At 40.8% G+C, this 18279-nt stretch overlaps 1 protein-coding gene across 2 annotated transcripts; it reads left to right on the top strand.

The window, feature by feature from the left end:
- The first annotated feature begins 365 nt into the window (after positions 1–365).
- LOC114573663 (uncharacterized) lies at positions 366–6805 on the top strand. Of its 2 annotated transcripts, XR_003694923.1 has the most exons (5): positions 366–455; positions 2364–2529; positions 2831–4725; positions 5020–5263; positions 6717–6805. XR_003694923.1 is itself a non-coding variant. In XM_028605947.1 (4 exons), exons 2-4 carry the CDS (start codon positions 2384–2386, stop codon positions 6740–6742), a joined length of 2067 nt encoding a protein of 688 aa, XP_028461748.1. In that variant the 5' UTR covers positions 366–455; positions 2364–2383; the 3' UTR covers positions 6743–6770. The 2 variants fall into 2 exon arrangements, 1 of the variants encoding a protein (XP_028461748.1); XM_028605947.1 differs by lacking the exon at positions 5020–5263 and having other exon boundaries at positions 6717–6770.
- The last annotated feature ends 11474 nt before the right edge of the window (positions 6806–18279 follow it).

Genomic DNA, 18279 nt, shown 5'->3' with positions numbered 1-18279 from the left:
AATGAACAAGGAATTAAGAATTCTTTTGGCCTTTTTTAAGGATAGGACAGCAAGGGAAAGTGGGAATGCGGGGGATGACATGCGGCAAAAGACTTGAGTCGGAACTGATCCCCGGGCTGAGCCTCAGCACATGGGGTGCACACCCAACCTGGTGAGGCTGGGTGTGTTCTTTGTGTGTACTTTGTTCTTTCAAAGTGTAAAAGTATATATTATGGTGGTGGAGAATGTTATGATAGTATGACAGTTGACAGACGAAAAAAAAATTCTAGAACTCTGTCATAATGGAGTGACATCACAGTGGAACCCTTCCTGTGGTTAGTTGTTTCAGAGACTATTCCAGTAGAGGATTGAACAGTACAGAAAACTTTCTGAGAGAAATATCTTAAAAAAAATTCTGACCGTTTTTATTTCTACAAACCTAGCTACCGGACCATCATTTCTAATACAGGAACAAGGTAAGCTGGCTCTAATTCTTTGACTGTGGTCAAACACCAAAATAATTTACATCAGCGTGTGAGTTGGTATTACACTTGCTGATGATTATTCTTGCACCTTGGCTAACTATACCAAAAAAGGTTTTTATTCAATACATTTTTCCCAAACGTTAGTAAGGGACTGTTCGTTTTTTATTTGAGGGGCTACCGGAGGAGTTTTGGTATCTTTAGTCAACATCTTACACATCATACTCCACTGTTATGGTGGCCATTTCGGTAGATTTAATCACTGTTTTGGAAACCCAATAGGCATGGAAACTAAATGCACACTGCACATAAAACATTGAGACCATTCAACAAAGCACACTGGGTAATAACCCATATTGACAGCTGACCTGCCCAATCAGAAATTCAAAGTTAAGTGTGTTGGTGTGCAAAGTGCTGCAACAATCACAACAACCATGGATTGCTGTTGTGGCCAACAACTGGAAACTTAAGAGATTTTGTTCGTCTGCTACTTAATTACTAAATTCACTTCTGAGACTTTTTTATGAGAGACATCAACATAGTAGGGCTGTTTTATGAAAATTGATGGCTAATTGCAAATTTGGTCCGACTGTGTCAGAGTTCAGAAGCTCCACAGTCTGACGTGACAGGCGGACGTGACGGCGGATGCCTGCCGGCTTGCCACCCGGCCTGTCAACCTTCACAGACCCAGCTGTGAGCTGGCTGGAGCTCTATAGACAGGATTGGAGATGAGAAGTTTAACTGACAGCTAACCGCGATCAGCGTTCACACGCTCCACTTAGCACCAACTGCAATATTTAAATTTAAAATGAATGTAGCCTACTGGCAGTCTGGCACACGTGGATGCTCAGTATTTTCCGTGGGTGCTTGAACTCGAGGCAACGTGAAACCTTTGAGCTAGTCAGCTTCATTATATTCCATCTTCATGTCAGTGATGATACATTGCATTCTCAAAAAAAGCAACTCCAAACTCGTGTTGCTGTGATGTTGCGATTTTTGTTGGGTCAGACCCATCTGCTAGCGATTGGGTGGGGGGGTGGGGGCGAGACTGAGAGCTACATGGAAAAATATGCACCAATCAAGCCACTTTGAAATTATGCTGTTTTCATGAATACAAAAGTTGGGTGATTTACCAACACTAAATATCAAACAAAAGCCAAACACTATATCAATTTATATTGTTCTGAGCTGTACAATCACCACTTCTAAACAGAGGTAGAACATAACCTAATCTTGGAGCTTCCTCCACAGCGCTGTGCAAGACTATCTTGGAGCTGACCGGGCAAAGACAGCAGTTATCAGATTCACCCTGGGTCCGGTTAATTAAGTCTACTGCTAACTTATAACACTTACTGTATAACATTAGTGTCAGCAAAATACCCCCGCAAATCAAATCCATTCTTCAACGTTAACCGTCAAGCCACTAAGCCTGTATGGAAATCACCTCTACTGAAGTGTTACATTCTTTAAATTAACAAGACAACACAACATCGGCGTCATTAAACACTGACTTTGGTGAAATCAACATGCAATATCACTGACAAAAAAAAGACAACACTAAAATGTTTATTTGCATTGCCTTCCACCTTTTTTTCTCTCTTTCTCTCTCTCTCTCTCTCTCTCTCTCTCTCTCTACTCACAAACACACATTGCACATTAAGTGATTTGGGGTCCTACTGTAAATAATTTGGGTGTACAATTTGGTTCTGGATAATTCTACAAGCAGCACTACCATAGGCCAAGCAATCAGCCCTTTCGAATGAGTCACATTTTGAACAGGCACTGTACTAGTTTCATAAAGGCTAGATTTTTTTTAATTAAAGACCCTACACAACCCTGCAAAAATACCACATCTGCAAAGATGAAAATGCTCCGTTTTTTGGTTTAATTTGCTTCTTTCAGACTTCTTGAGGAACATCACTATGATTGAACAACCAGCCCAGAACCAATCAGGGTGTTCCGCTGCATTGGTGCAAACGCCTGATACTCTGCATATTGACCTGCCACATGTTGATCCAAAGGAAGTCTGTTTTACAATCAACAAATGTTTGATACAAATTACCACAAAGTAAGTGCTACAGCTAAAAATATAGTCTTTACAAGTATTATTAGGACATGTCAAGTCATGACCACATTGTTATTATAAAAGTGGCAAAGTGGCAGTGCATACATGAATTGTGAATGTTGAAGGTGAATTGAAAATGGCAGAGGGAATCCCTTACATTGAATCCAAACCCTTCTTTAAAACAAACGTTTTATGTCTTTGTATTGTACAAAAATTTACATTTGTGTAAAAATTGTGAATAAATTAGTTTTTTTCAGATGGGTATCTGAATCTTTATGCCACAACATTGACTGCTTTCTTTCAGGCATTGGGAGTTAATGACAAATGGCTTGGTGAGCTGTGTGACGACAGCTGGGCTGGCCAATTCTTGCATGGATATCATCCAGATCTTTGCAGAGGCTATTGTGGATGTCGTAATGCCACAGGTCTACAGATACATGAGAAACTACGGCACCTTTTCTCCATCTGTCCTCGGCCTAACTGAGGACCGAATCCACATCTACCTGGGGGATTCTATTGAACAGGCGCTGGCTAATGCCCTGAAGATCAAAGTCCAGAATTTTGTGGCCACTAAGGAATTCTCCAAGTCACTTTTGAGACACATTTCAAAGACCGTCAACTCAGTCTTGGCTTTGTTCACTCAGACTCCCGCCCTGGAGTCTAGACTTCCTGTGATTTTTGTCAGTGGCTGTGTGACTTCCATTGGAGAACTTACAGATATGGTTCGTCAGTTTGCCACCATACTGACAGGAGCCTTCGAAGCTCAGCAGCAAGCTCAAAAGATGACTGAAGATCAGCGGAGCCAGACTGCATTGTATGAACCAGGCAGAGAAGTGGAGCCCCCTATATTCAATTTAAATTCCAAAAGTGACTTAAAGAAATTGGTGAAGACTTACATCATTCGCATGCTGAAAGTCCTAAAAAACACTCAAATGTCAAACTGTGAAATGAGCCCTAGCAACCATGGAGATGTTTGTATTAGAGTTGGCTCAAAGACACACATTTTGACTGTGGAAGACAGGAAATTAGATAGACAAGAGTCTGCCATGTCCTCCTATTGTGGTTTGGATTCCATACCAGGTGCTGTGCCTGACACCAACGACACAGAGTCCCATTCTGATAGGTGTCCCTTCAGTTCAATTACAGTAATTTCTAAAACGGAGGACCATTCTTCTCGTTTAAGTCCCATAGAGATGGAATCTATCAAGAATATAGCTGACGAACTGGTACAAGATTTTTTGGAAGTAGATCTGCAGGGGGCAGTGCAGACAGACAGTTGGCTGGAGGTCGTTAAACTAAGGGAACTCACAGACAGAACCTTTAATGTGGTAATGACTGGACGTGACTACCAGATTCCGTTAGTGCCAGCCGGAACTCGCATTTGTGACACTGTGATCTATAGAAACCTGAGGCGAAAGGGTGTCACCGACTCAGGCATTGTTGCTCATGCCCTTTACCTGAGGACAGCAGAGGTTGTTACTCGTTGTGCTGTGCAGGTTCTCCTTTGGTCAGAACTACACTCAGAGAAGTCTTATTATCCATCTCCACTCGCTTTCGAACAATTGTCTGTAGATCCTGACTTTGTGTTTGTAGGACATGCAGCAGGGGACCATTTAGAAGTAGTGCCTGTAACTCCTTCTCCTAACATTGCTCCAGTGTTGAGTCAAGAAAATATCGTCACATATGAAGTTATCCCTGAGCCGCTTGAGCTAATGCAGGCACAGTTGCTGGGAGGCAATTTTCATGCATCCCTGTTGACTCTGCTGGTTCGTGAGATGCTTATTGTCATCGGTATTGAAAACAGTGAAATGATTAGTGAGGTTGTAAAGAAAGTGATTCAACAGATTCAAGATGTGGACCCTATGCTGTACAACCACTTCTATGACACCTTGATGGGTCGGAGTTTCAAAGACATTTACCAAGCTGGCATTAGCGACCTCCAGCTGGAGTTTGGTTCAGTAGATGAACTGAAAGAGGTCATAAAATCAGGGGATCCCACTTTTGAGGAGGCTATTGTGAGAGCACTGAGGACACAGCTGGGAATGCCTACATATCCAGAACCTCATCGGAACACAGCCAAGAAAACAACCTGTGGTTTCTTCAAGAAGTTAAAAAAACTGTGCAGCAAAAAGAAGAAGCCTGGCAAGACTACACCTGTCATCTCTCTGACCAGGGACCAGGACAGGAGCCAGCTACAGGGTAACACATCAAAGTTTTGTTCATTCTGTGACAATTGAGCTTTCAGATTGAGATTTACTAGCAAAACAACAGACTGTATTGCTACAGTTTGCAGTCCTTCGTAGGTTCAACTATCTTGAACATTAACATGTACTGGCATTTATTTATTTTTCATGTATTTTTCACTTATGTAGTGTCAATATGAAAGCCCCTCTATGCAAAGCTTTTCATACACAAAGTGAGTCAGTATTGGAAGTAAAACAATTAATATTAACATTGGGTTTTTATTTTTTTCCACTACACAATTGTGTAAAGAAGAAACGTTGAAAGACCAAACAGAGCAACGGCAATGTCCACCCATGAGCAGGATAGCTGCCTCCACAAAAAAGATGTTTTCCTCAATTGCTAGAGCACTGGGCAGACCATTTGTGGCTTGCATCTGCCCAGAGAGCCAATAAAGCTTCAGCACAGAGTGGACTTTGGATCTAGACGTGGTTACAGGAATGTGAAGTTCCACCCAACCTCCTGCTTACTGAAAGCAATTATCCACTAGACTACAGTAAGTTTAAAGCCTTTTCAAATTTCTAAGAACTGGGGAATTATTAAACAATTTGCCATATAGTTTACGCTTCTCAATTCCTGAAAGCGAAGTGAGGACCTACTTTGCTTTCACATTGCTGTCACGTGTTAACAAAGATGTATAGTGTACAACAGGCCGTATCTGGCAGGGGGTATGGTAGATTGAATTAAAGCAAATTAAAATAGGTCCTGTACACCAGAGGCCTGTACTACGAAGCAAGATTTGGCGTTAACGAGGTAACTTCAGGTTCAACCCAGGGTTTTCTGTATCAAGACGGTGGATCAGTTGTTACCGGGTTCAATCGCCGTGGTAACTTATGCTGAACACCTAAGCTGGTCGGGAGCAGGTTATGTTGGAGATTAGAGATCAACCAGTGTAAAAGCACCGCCTACTGATCAATCAGTACTCGACTGTTAACAGCGTCACCGTTCTTAGAAGATCAGGTGGAGCTCGGTGCGCGGAGAGAGAGAGAGACAGAGAGGTGCGCTCAGAAAAATAAAAACATTTAGAGACCGACAACCCCGATAACATTCCCTGATGGGTATTTTTATGAAAGATAAAGATTTTCAGTGGAATTGTAATTGTGTATGTGCTATTTGTCGGCTTGTTGAGCCGTGTCTTGCCAATGCCACACATCGGTTTGAATTTTGTATTTCATGCCGGGGGTCGCAACTGAAATAATAGCTAAAGCAACGACAGTTTATGGAAAGCACAAGTGTAATTATGGTCAGATCTTGTGCCTGACTGATGGGGAAGTGATATTGATAAGCGTTGTGATTTACAGCGTCGTCTATTTTTTTGCCAGCTTTCCTTCCTGTTTTAGGAAGCAGCAACTGTATTGCGTTTTGCCTGTAAAACCGTGTCTGTGTTCTTCATATTTATGTAGAATTATAGTTTGCTCTCTTTTTTTAAATATGCGGCTCTGGTAGATGTTTGCAATTAGTCATGCTGCACAAACACTGCCTTTTTATGTGAACGCGCACGTCGCTGGATTGGGAAACCCTGGGTTGATTGAACTAGTTGTTAACCACCGTTGTGACACAGGGACCGTGGTTGTTAGGTTAGGTGAAGCCGGGTAACTGAAGGAAATCAAGGGCATGTTGATCTTGATTCGTAATACAGTCCTCTGCCCCTTGTGTTGATTTGCTGTTGTGAGTTGTGGGTGTGCAGTTCAGGAGCGGTAGGTTTAGCTGTTTGTGTTAAAAACAGTACATGATAAAAAGACAGCAAACAATCTTAAAACATGACAATAAAACTGTGCAAAGTAACAAATCATGCATCAACACTTTTGCCCTGTTACACATACCACATCAAGGGACATAACAGTAAAATGTAACAATGTCCATGTATTTATTTAAACAAAGAGAACACCAATAACTTAAAAAGCAGAATTGACATGCTAGAATCTTTAAATTCCTGATACTATCTGCAGGCCAACTGAAGGAGAGTAGCCACTGAAAGACGAATGGATGAGAGGAGTCCTAGGCCGCCAGGAGAAGAGCCTCTGTAAATTGACTGGAGGAGTCTAGTCATTGGTTTCTATATTTGTTTGTGTATAGATTAATGAAAGGGCTCTTCCAATTGTCTGGCTGTTCTTGCTGGATTTACTTAACAAAATGAAAAAACAATAAAAAGTTTTTTCTGAGTGTTAAGCAAGTTTTGCCTTAGTATTGCATTTATCTCACAATTGTACTGGCTTCAGTTAGAGTGTACATAAACCCACTCACTGTTTTAACCAACCTTGCATTGAAATTGAAGATTTAATTGTATTTCCACAGAACACTTTTATCAGACCATTTTTAATACCTTTTACATAATTAGTACCTGGCTATATGCACTAGTTTCTACACTAGATGTCTACTTGATAGTGCTGTGGCTAAATTCCATCGGCATTTAATTAGATGCAATTCCTCAACAACAGAGGACTCCTATGTTAACTTTAGTCCCTTTCCAATTGATCATCTTGTAGACAGTGTTACAGGCTGACTGCAAACAACACTCAACTCTGTTGCTCCTCTAAAAAAGGACGATGATGCAACAAAGGAACGCTCTATGGTATAACTCCCAAACCTGCAAATTAAAATGCAAACTTGTGGGAAAATGGAGGTCCACCAATCTGGAAGAATCTTGTTTAGTCTTGCAAGACAATCTGAAAAAGTATAGGAAGTCCCAGCAGCCTATTACTCATCATTACTAGAGGAAAATAAGAACAACCCAAGGGTTCGTTCAGCACTGTAGCCAGACTGACAGAGAGTCACAGCTCTATTTGCTCAATGATGAGCCAGCTATATCAAACCTGGTGACAGAGCCATCTACCGCTCTGGCAGTGATAATGTGGGTTTGGAATGATTTGATCTCGACGCAGAGGTCCAGGGTTCGAATACGACCTGTGACGATTTCCTGCATGTCTTCCCCCTCTCTGTCCCCTTTTACACCTAGCTGTCCTATGAAATAAAGGCGGAAAAGCCCAAAACATTATCTTGTCTGGAGACTTTTGACTGAAGGGAAATTTATTGAACAATAATTTAAGGTTTTGGGCGGTTTTATTAAATACAATAAAATTTTACTTTACAACATTGATGCTAAAGGGAAAGAAAAGAGGCAACATTTTTCAAAGCATCTAAGCCTCTACAGGAGCTAGACATGCGGGGGGGTTATCAGACCTTCCTCCACAGCGCTGCAAAGGAGTGTCTGGCTAGTACACACAGAATTCCAGGATGGGGGAAAAACGTTGTCTGCTTTATTGACATTGCTTCAAACCAATCACAATCATCATGGGCGGCGCTAAGCTCCGGACAGAACTACTGTGCGGCTGCAAAATAGCCTCAGGAAGGAACTTGTTTTGGTGGAACACGTTTACGTTCAAAAGTTGTTTTAGTCATGTTATAGAAAACTCGAATTGGACAGATGCTAGCTGTCTGGATTTGCTAAAATTACATGTCCATAATTAAAAGTCAAATGAGTGTACTTTAGAAGTGTGATAGTTACCAGGGGCGTACCACAAAATTGTGGCCCCTGTAGAAAGGCATTTTCTATGGGCCCCTCCCCACATCCACAGTTATTCATTCTAGCATCTTTTTGGGCCCTCCTCACATGAGGGCCCTGGGTACTCAGTCCCCTTTTTCCCTCCAGTCCGACAGTTACCCACTATGTTCAATTGCAAACATTGTATATGTGGGCAGCTGAATAGTATTGATGTCAGCAATGGCACACACTATACTTTCAACAAAACATTTATGACAATGACAATTTGAACCCAAATGCAGACAGTGTACTCAGAGATAAGTGACTGAAACAAACAAAAGTGACTGGAATGGACTAACTGAAGAATCGTCTACAATCTGACTCTGACAAATTTTCAACTGTAGTCTTAGTTACCAAGCATGCATGTTGTTATGTTGGGAGGAAACCGGAGGAAACCGGAGGAAACCGGATCAAACTCTGCAGTGCCAACTTGCTGTGAGGCAGAAGCTAACAAGCAGCTGGATCCTCCCCAGCAATTAAAACACACACACACACACACACACACACACACACACACACACCTGCCGGACCCCCCCCCCTCTAGAGGGGGCGCCCGGGGTGGCACCCCACTCAAAAAAATCCTGAAATCGCCCCTGACACCTACTATTCAGAGGGAGCGGGCCTGACACTCATTTTATGTACACACCAGCCAACCACAAATACATAAAGAATGCTTGTACAGAAAAAAAGATATACAACAGCAAAATGATCAGAAACTACTGTACAATATGTGCAAGAAAAGAAAAGATCCTACAAATGTATCAACCTCACGGGTGTTCCAATCTCTCCTCTCTGTCTGGCCACAACATTTCATCAACATCACACCTGATGTCCTCCCCTGCAATGCAACAAAGGAAAAATATTTTTGGCATGACGCAGCCACCCCCTACAACAATCTGCTGTGATATCCTCACAACCATCCATTGCACTGGGTAAGGACAACCAGTCGTGAGGACAGTGATCATATACCATCCATCTTCTCCATACTGAAAATAACTCCTCAATAGGATTTAGAAATGGGGAGTATGGTGGGAGAAACTACATCAAAAAAAACATGGGTGGGCAACAAACCATTCCCCAACTGTCTTTGAACGATGGAAACTTACTTTGTCCCAAACTATAACATATGTTGGCAAGTCATTTCTTACCAACCCCCTCTCATTGTCAGGAATAATATCCCTGTAAAGAGTTTCCAGGAAAGTGAAGAGACACTGTGTGTTATAGGGCCCAATGATGGGAATGTCGCTGAGTGCAGTATTCTCACATATGGCAGCACACATTGTAATGTTTCCTCCACGCTGGCCTGGCCCATTAACAGTGGCTCGGCGACCAATAATACGCCCATGTCTCCTGACTTTGGTCAAGTTGAATCCTGCCTTATCATCATACACAAAAATGTGTGGGGATTCATCAGCCTCCAGCTCCATCGCTCTTTAAGTGCTGGTACAATAAAGGGTAGCTGCCGTTTTTTTCAACCTGGACCCTATTTTCCTATGTTTTGGTATCTAAGGGACTGATGGGAACAACAATCTTTGACATTGGTCCAGTATTAAGCAAGATCGCTGCAGAGGCGAAACAAGCTACAATGTAAGTTAATAGGGCAATTGTCCAGCTTGAATTTACCTTCACAAGAGTGCTCACAAGAGTTTTGCCGCTGACAGGCTCAGATTAATATTAAGTGTCTAACAACATTATGGAAAGGATCCCTTCAGAGATAAGACTTTTAAAACCTCTTTAAGACCTCTATATTTAACCAGAAACTGCTCTAAATTCGCTAGCGCTAAACCCACCAGACTCCATTTAAAAAAGCTATACTTTTAGCGTGTAAATAGAAAATATATTTCCACATTTAATCGGTAAACTATGTGTTTATTTTAACCAAAACTAGAGCGATGGTTGGAAAAGTGGAAAGACAACTCAAAATGGCTTTTCATAGTTTTATTTTGTTTCTGTCGACTTTGAATTAAGTGTATTTTACGATGCTAAAATTACTGTTTATTTACATGGAGTCTGGTGGGTTTAGCAATATGGACATATGTTTTATAAAAAAAAAAAAAAGGATCTTACTCTTTTTTTTTTTTTTAAGATAATTTGTTTGACATTTTAGGCCTTTATTTATATAGGACGGCTGAGACATGAAAGGGGAGACAGAGGGGGAATGACATGCAGCATAGGACAACAGGTCAGAGTCGAACCCATAGCCGCTGTGTCAAGGAGTAAACCTCTATATATGGGCGCCTGCTCTACCAGGTTAGCTACCCAGGCGCCAAAAAAAGGATCGTACTCTTTAATAAAGAAGTAGGACTCCTTAGAAATCCTTTCCATAATGTTGTCAGACATTTAGAATATTAATCTGAGCCTGTGAGCGGGAAAACAAGAACTTTTGTGAAGGTAAATACAAGCTGGACAATTGCCCTATTAACTTACATTGTAGCTTTTTTCGCCACTGCTGATTGCAGCGATCTAGCTTCATACTGGACCAATGTCAAAGATTGTTGTTCCCATTAGTCACTTACACACAAAAACATAGGAAAATAGGGGTAGATGAAATAGGTTGAAAAAAACGGTAGTTACCCATAAACAGTGGCTCGCTGACCAATAATAAGTAAGTAAGTAAGTAAGTAAAATTTATTTATAAAGCGCTTTTCACAGATAAAATCACAAAGTGCTGTACAAAAGAAGAGGTAAAACAAACAATGTAAAATGTATATACATATGTAAAATTAAAGTGACACTAGTGAAAACCCAACAACCAAAAGCTTTCCTAAATAAACATGTTTTCAGATCCTTTTTAAAAGAGACAACAGAGTCTGCCAGACGCATGGACAGGGGCAGGGCGTTCCATAGTCTGGGAGCAACAAACTCAAAAGACAGGTCCCCTCTGGTCTTATAACGAGTCTTAGGGACTACAAGCAGGTTCTGGCCAGCGGACCGAAGAGTCCGGCCAGAGGAATACAGCTTCAAAAGGTCCAGGATGTACTCTGGGGCCTGACCGTTTAAGGCTCTGAAAGTCAGTACTAAAATCTTAAAATCAATCCTGAATTTTACAGGGAGCCAATGGAGAGCCGACAAGACTGGAGTGATATGAGACCTTCGAGGAGCACCTGTTAAAAGTCTAGCAGCAGAATTTTGAACAATTTGCAGTTTGTTCAGGGCGGACTTATTCAGACAAGTAAAAAACAGAATTGCAGTAGTCAAGTCTTGTTGATATGAAAGCGTGAATTATCATTTCCAGATCCTTTTTTGACAATATTTTGCGTATTTTACAGATGTTCCTAAGATGATAAAAGCAATTTTTGACGAGCTGTTTTGAGTGTGTCTCCAAAGACATGGCTTGATCAAACACAACGCGCCCATGTCTCCTGACTTCAGTCAAGTTGAATCCTGCCAATCATCATACACAAAAATGTGTGGTTATTCATCACTTTCCAGCTCCATCACTTTCTATAAAAATTAGTAAAGCAATTTAGAAATTTAGGAAATAATTTACAGTTGATTTTGTAAATCATACAGTTACCATGTTGTGTTACATATTCTGCATATACAGGTTGTAATTGTCAATACTGAAAGACAAGGAGATTACAGCACTGTGTACTGTACAATAATGAATTATTACCTGTCCATACTGTACCTCAGCTCCTTCTCTCCCTTACCATTCTTCTCAAAAGGTACCTTGTAGAGTTGCTTTATTGCAATGGGATTTTTCTTCAGCACTCTATCAATTGTGGAGAGGAGACTGCTTTCCTGCTGACACACATATGCTGTAACTGGACTTAAAGACAACTGGAGACAGCAAAACTGTTTTTGCTTTCTTTTTGGAACAAGGGAAATAAGAATCCAAGGAGGCTGCCCGCAGAGAGGCTCCCAACTACAACAGGTAATCTTTTTTCTCTGTGTTCAGATTAACTGCTGTGATTGAAGAATTCATTAAATGCGGTGGCCAACAGGGGAAAACGCACTGCAACTTAATGAAACACACGCAAATAGACAAAACACAAGCAAATTAAGAAAACATCTTCATAAATTTGACAACACATGCCAGCACACAGCAACACGCTGCAAATACACAAACAATGCAAAAAGAAAAGCACAAAACCCAAAAAACAGAAATGATGCAAAAAGAAATGCACACAATCCCCGAAAACAAATGCAACAAAACAAACGCTGCATATTATACAACGGAAGTTCTCCAGGCCTCCAGGGCTGTTCCACTTAGCGCTTGATTTTCGACTCAACGGGTAGAGAGTGCTCTGCTGTTTTATTACCAAGAGTTTATCTGAGTCCAAGCAGAAAGTTTGGTAACCACGAAGGACACGGAGGATTAAAAAAACATGATTGACTCTTCAGAAGAGGTAATTATGTTCCCTCGAGTTTCTGTGCGCGAAAATCACCAGATGACACAATCTTCAGAACATAGCCATGCTGAGAGATACAGAGAGAGTTGTGTGGAGCTGATACTCTTGATTAGCTTTGTAGCAACTCATTTGGCAATGGCTTGAATGTAACGGATGTTCATTAATATCAAAAAGTTACGCACTAAAGCTTTAAAGGAGTGTAAGAAAAAGCTTCATGAAAGAGAGGTGAGATTCAGAATCCTGTATCCTGCCAAACTTGAAATCAAGGCCAAGGATGGAGTCAAGGCACTTAAATGCCCCCCCAAAAGACGATGGCGTTCATAAAGAATATGGAGTGACTTGTCGGCGAGGGACTCATAATAATGCGCAGCTTCTGCTGTGTTAGACAGATTATTTTAAGAGGATGGAGGAATGAAGGGGTGCTGTCAATCCAGGAGTGGGCTTGTGAGATGGCTAGGGCGTTTGAAAAAATGTCATATAAACGGTTTGCAAGATTGGATGCATATACCTAGAAATTGGGGAAAGTACCTGAGCTTTCTGGAGGGCTCCTAAGAATGAAAACGTCTGTTTTCAGTTTTTTCCCATTTTTTGTATAAACCAAGAAACCGGGGAAACCACCATTGCTCCACCGACCGGAAGTGCTTGCAGGCTGTGTTGAGGCCCTAAACAAACCTTAAACAAAGACTGGGGAAGAGAGAAAGGCTATCTGCCACACATGAGCTTGTCAATGGAGCATCCACAATCTCAAATTCAATATCTTAATTTCGTCGCCGCAAGTATCTTCTTCATCCGACAATTTCTCGTTTCCAATCTCTCTGTGAAGACGGTGGTTGTCACTGCTTTTCTTGCACACAAGGATTGAGGAAAACACAGTTTTCAATGATATATACACAAGAGAGATAGGAGAACGCAGCTGTACTAGTGACATAATGTAATATTGTAGATTTTGTCATTCCCACATTGGTATTGATACATTTTTTTATTGCGGTATTGCAACATTTGACATATCGTTACATCCCTAGAACATAAGTGAGAAAGATGGGTCCAGGAGGATGTCAAGCAGCTTTCAGGTGTCGCCAAACAGCTAGAGCCTGACCCATACAACCTCCTCTCCACCATGCAACCGGGAAAGAGGACAGGTTACCAAACATACAAGAAGCAAAACTGAGCGGATCATTTACAACCGGGATGGCCGATGGCCCAGCACAGAGAAGCCTAAGAAAAAAGAGAGGGAGGGAGGGAGAGACAGAGAAACAGCAGTGTTTGTGGGACACAAACACCAGAGGTTTATTGAGAAGCAGTGGCTTTCCAAAGGTTAATATTATTCTTATTGGCAGGATTACGCAGCTTATATTACATTGAGACTTGAGACCAACCCGCCAGCCGGATAATGAAAGAATAAGCAAATAATTGAAAGTTAAGGCAAAAAGATGAGTTTTGGATTTAAAGATTGGATTCCATAGAAAGATTTTTCAAGGGGGCATAATGGGAAAAGGCCCTGTGGCCTGCTGACTTCTTTTTAACTCTGGGGACGGACAGGGGCCCTGTGTTCTGAGAGGACATCTGAGCTATAGGCTCATGGCCATTCGCAGGGTTTTAGAAATAGCCAGGTCAGAAAACTGAGCTTACAAGGGGTCCACAAGTAACTCTCTTTAGTTCACGCTTAGATTCAGCTGGCTGTTCTGTTTCCTCAAGTTGTTCACATGCTGTGATCAGAGAACCACCATGTTAAGAAAAGATTGTGTGATAACCGCAATATATTGTACTGCCGCGTGTTTATGTTTATATATATATATACTCAGAGAGCACAGACCTCCGCCAAGGCATGCCCTATCTTGCAATTTTGTTAATAGTCTGTTAACATTTTTTGTATCCGCCCGTGATTCGGATCCAGCCAAAAAGGTTTATGGGTTCTTGTAGTAAAGTTACATAGTGCATGGTGCTTAAATACAAGTCATGTTTACACGATGATCCACAGCTGTCTCGAGGTGTTTCCATTATCACACATATGATAAAAACTTTTTTTTAAGTCAGTGGTACATAAAAAAGACATAACTCAAAGTATATAACACACAACTGCCCGTCAACTTTACCCACAAAAAATATTTTTCTTATTTCTCTGTAGATTTCAATAAACATGCAGAATACTTCAGTGGATTTCAAAGACAGTCTAAATTTTAAACCATTTCACTGCCCCCATGTTATTAAATCAAGAATAATCCAAAATCAACCACCAAAAATAGCCACAGGCCAAATAAGTCCACCTGCGTCAATTCATCATCATCAACCTTTATTTAGTACTCAGAGCTACAATTGAGGCCAAGTCCTCATTTTCAATGTAGCCGAGTTTAAAGAAAATTAATACACAATATAATTTTGAACACAATACACAAAGAATGCAAAACTTGTGAAATACAATGACTGGAGTAGAAACAAGGACATGCAGTCATTCAAAAAATTATGTGAAATCAAGGACATAACCAAATAAATTATAAAATAATCAAGATAAAATCAAAAACAATTAAATTACTAAAAACAATTACAACCACAAACAGGACTATTTAACACCATTGCTCTACATTTCCCATATGTCGGAAGAAGATTTATTTAACTGATTGTTAAAGCTTGTTCTGGGTGGTTGGCGCATTAAAAAAAGAATGCTGATTTCCCTAGCTCTGTCTGTACCTTCGGGACCTTAAGTAAGAGCAGGTTGTTGGACAGGGACGTACTGGGGCTAAAAAACAGCCCTGGACTTTCTCTCAAATAGGCCCATCATCCGGCCATTTGCCCTTAGCCGTGCGTGACAGACACTAGCCAGGATGTCCTGATACAATGCCACAATACTGTAGCCTATCAGACAAGGTATTCATAGCAAGTAACATCTCAAATGATAATGGGGTTGTGTTTATTAATGAAGCCTCAGCCTTCAAATAAAAACAAAAAATGTACAATGCCATTACATCTGCATTGAAATTAAAATACAAATAATGAATAATGAATGTCACTGGCTACAGAAACCCCAAATTACACAAACTTGTAAACAGTATAGAGTATTACTGACAACACTTTCAGAGATAAAGTAGGCTACTTGCTGTACCTGAACATGGGGATTAGATATATTGTAGGCCTATACCAAAACTACACTGAGAGTGTTAGTTATTATATACTATAACTATTCAAATATAAATGTATATAACGTGTTACTTTGTGTTAAAAAATTTGCAGTGAATAACCTATTTAATATTTTCTCAATGTCATATTACACTTTTGATTCATATTAAGGCTGTGAAATAATGAAAATGACTAGGCCCTATCAATGTTGTTTCTGAAGCTTTCACAAACAACCACCAGGTCTTTGCCAGTTCGACAATAGAAAACAAAATATGAAAGACAAGGAAAAACTGCACTTGATGGAAGACAGACAGAAAGTGCAAGCTAGGATTTTTATGGTTAAACTTTTGGTTACATTTGGTGAATTATTTAGCCCCCTTCCCTGTTTGTTAGCATGTTTAGAGTGGTACCAATGCATGCCTGATGTCTTCCCGATTAATTTAATATCATAATCTTCATCCTAGCAGCAAAAGTGAGTTCACTATAACCTCTCATATACAACCAAGTGAAAAATTGCGGTCAAGCCACGATTCATTTCTAATGCGTTTAATGTTTCAAATTAACCTAACAGAAATTATTAAACATCCTCATGTTGAGCTGACAACATGCAGTTCGCTAAAATAGGGATAAAGGCAGCCTATAGTGTTTCCTGCTCCTGGCACTTACCAGTAATGCTGATGTGAAATTAACTCACGTCTAATGATGTAGGCCAACTCTTCTTCTTCAGTTTTATTTTTACACGTATTATATAAGTAATTGTATTTGTGCCCCCTGCTGTTGGCTGTTAATATCACTTTAATAGACCTTTTTTTTTTTTTTTTTTTTTTTGCCGACGGCCGTCGGTTGGACGGCCGTTCTGGACTTTTCCAGAATGCACAGATTGTCAGTACGCCCCTGTTGTTGGACGATGTGTGATAACGGCCGGAGTTTCACTCTAACAGTGAAGCAATGTAAGGAGGGAGCATTCTGTCAATGGCCCTAAAAAATGAAGGCATGGCAAAAAAAGCCTGTTCCAGGATATGTCAATAGACAGGACATTCTACAGGAAGACCCTGAGCTCCAGGTCCTCATATTTTCCCTAAGGTGCGTGGGTCTCTAGTTCAGTTATCCAATATGCTTCACATCTAAGGCTGGCTTTAGGTTACCTCCTCGTCTGGAAATTTGAACTGTTGAACTCTGTAAATGCCAGTACACCAGTATGTCATACTGTGTGTGCAAAATGCAGGGCAACTGGACTGTCTTTGTTAGCATTTCTGACTCCTGTGGACGTGCAGGAAATTGTGCCTTAGATTTCGTACTTTTTTGTTGTTATGGTATGAAAAAAGGAAATGCACTTAGTCGTATGTTGGCATTGTGTGCATGGACCACATTTAAAAGTGCCTTCTGGTAAGGGTGACGACAGTTGGATTGGTTTGGAGCCAATCTGAGTATACAAGTTTGTCTTTAAAGTTTCTCCCTCTATGAAAAGTTAGAATGTGCCAGGGTCTTTTAATTGACCGTTTGAATTTATGTGGCCTGTCTGAGATTCTAAGGACACACACTGTGGAAGACTAAGAAGGGGGTTCATTTCCACATTTAATTCTTACTTAATTCAATGCTGTGTTTAACTGTTCATCAACATATCTGTCAGGACCACTGCCTCTGTGTAGCAGTGTTCTGTTCTCTCTCCAGGTGTGTAAGGTGTCCAGCGGCTTCTAATCAGCCACAATCAACCTCTTCTTCATATACCTGGTTCTTTTTCCACTTAGCGACAGATCCTAGACAAAACTTTCACAGTTAGTCTCGTTGGACTTGAGGCCCGTTTCAGGGATGGGAAACTGAGTTTTTGGTTCCAAAACAGCTGATCTGAGTTCAATCAACTCAGAGTAGATTCACTCAGAGTTAACCCTTGTGCCCTCCTCAAATTTACCGTAACATTGGACACCTTTGTGGCAAAAATGTACACGCGCACAAAAACTGCTATTAAATCATCACACAATATTTGTTTCTGCTTTTTTCCACCCATACATCTCTTAAAGTGCCCGTATTACAAAAAAATCACTTCTTCTGGGATTTGGGGTTATTTTGTGTCTCAGGTGCTTCCACACGCATACAAACTTTGAAAAAAAAATATCCATGCTGTTTTGAGTGAGATACGGTTTCTGAATGTGTCCTGCCTGTGAGCTGGTCAAAATCTGCACGGCTTTCTATGTCACTAGATGAAACGAGGGGCCTAGGGGGCTAACCGTTAGCATGCACACGTTCTCAATGGCAAAACACTGCTACAACACAAACAAATTCACCCTAATCTACAAAATAAATTGTATGATCTGCAGGTATTCCACACAAAGTTGGATGTGCGCCCTCATTTAGAAGTCTCCCGGCTAATCCTGCCTTGTACAGGCCGAAGTTGGAGAAACCGCTAGCTAGCTCACGTAATCCTTACCTAGCTACTGCGCATGTGCGACTGACAACAAAGATGTTACAGAAGTTGAGAGGTCTCACTCTGTAGCTAAAACAGAGACC

Source organism: Perca flavescens, chromosome 18, assembly GCF_004354835.1.
Source record: "Perca flavescens isolate YP-PL-M2 chromosome 18, PFLA_1.0, whole genome shotgun sequence".
NCBI lineage: Eukaryota > Metazoa > Chordata > Actinopteri > Perciformes > Percidae > Perca > Perca flavescens.
The sequence above is the reverse complement of the archived record's forward strand: the minus strand, read 5'-3'. Positions and strand labels throughout refer to the sequence as shown.

Bases quoted from the DNA above. Each gene is read 5' to 3' on its own strand.
- LOC114573663 (XM_028605947.1), top strand. From the start codon at position 2,384: ATGATTGAACAACCAGCCCAGAACCAATCAGGGTGTTCCGCTGCATTG. The intron at 2,530-2,830 runs GTAAGTGCTACA...GCTTTCTTTCAG, and splicing joins TTGATACAAATTACCACAAA to GCATTGGGAGTTAATGACAA. The intron at 4,726-6,716 runs GTAACACATCAA...TACTATCTGCAG, and splicing joins GGACAGGAGCCAGCTACAGG to GCCAACTGAAGGAGAGTAGC.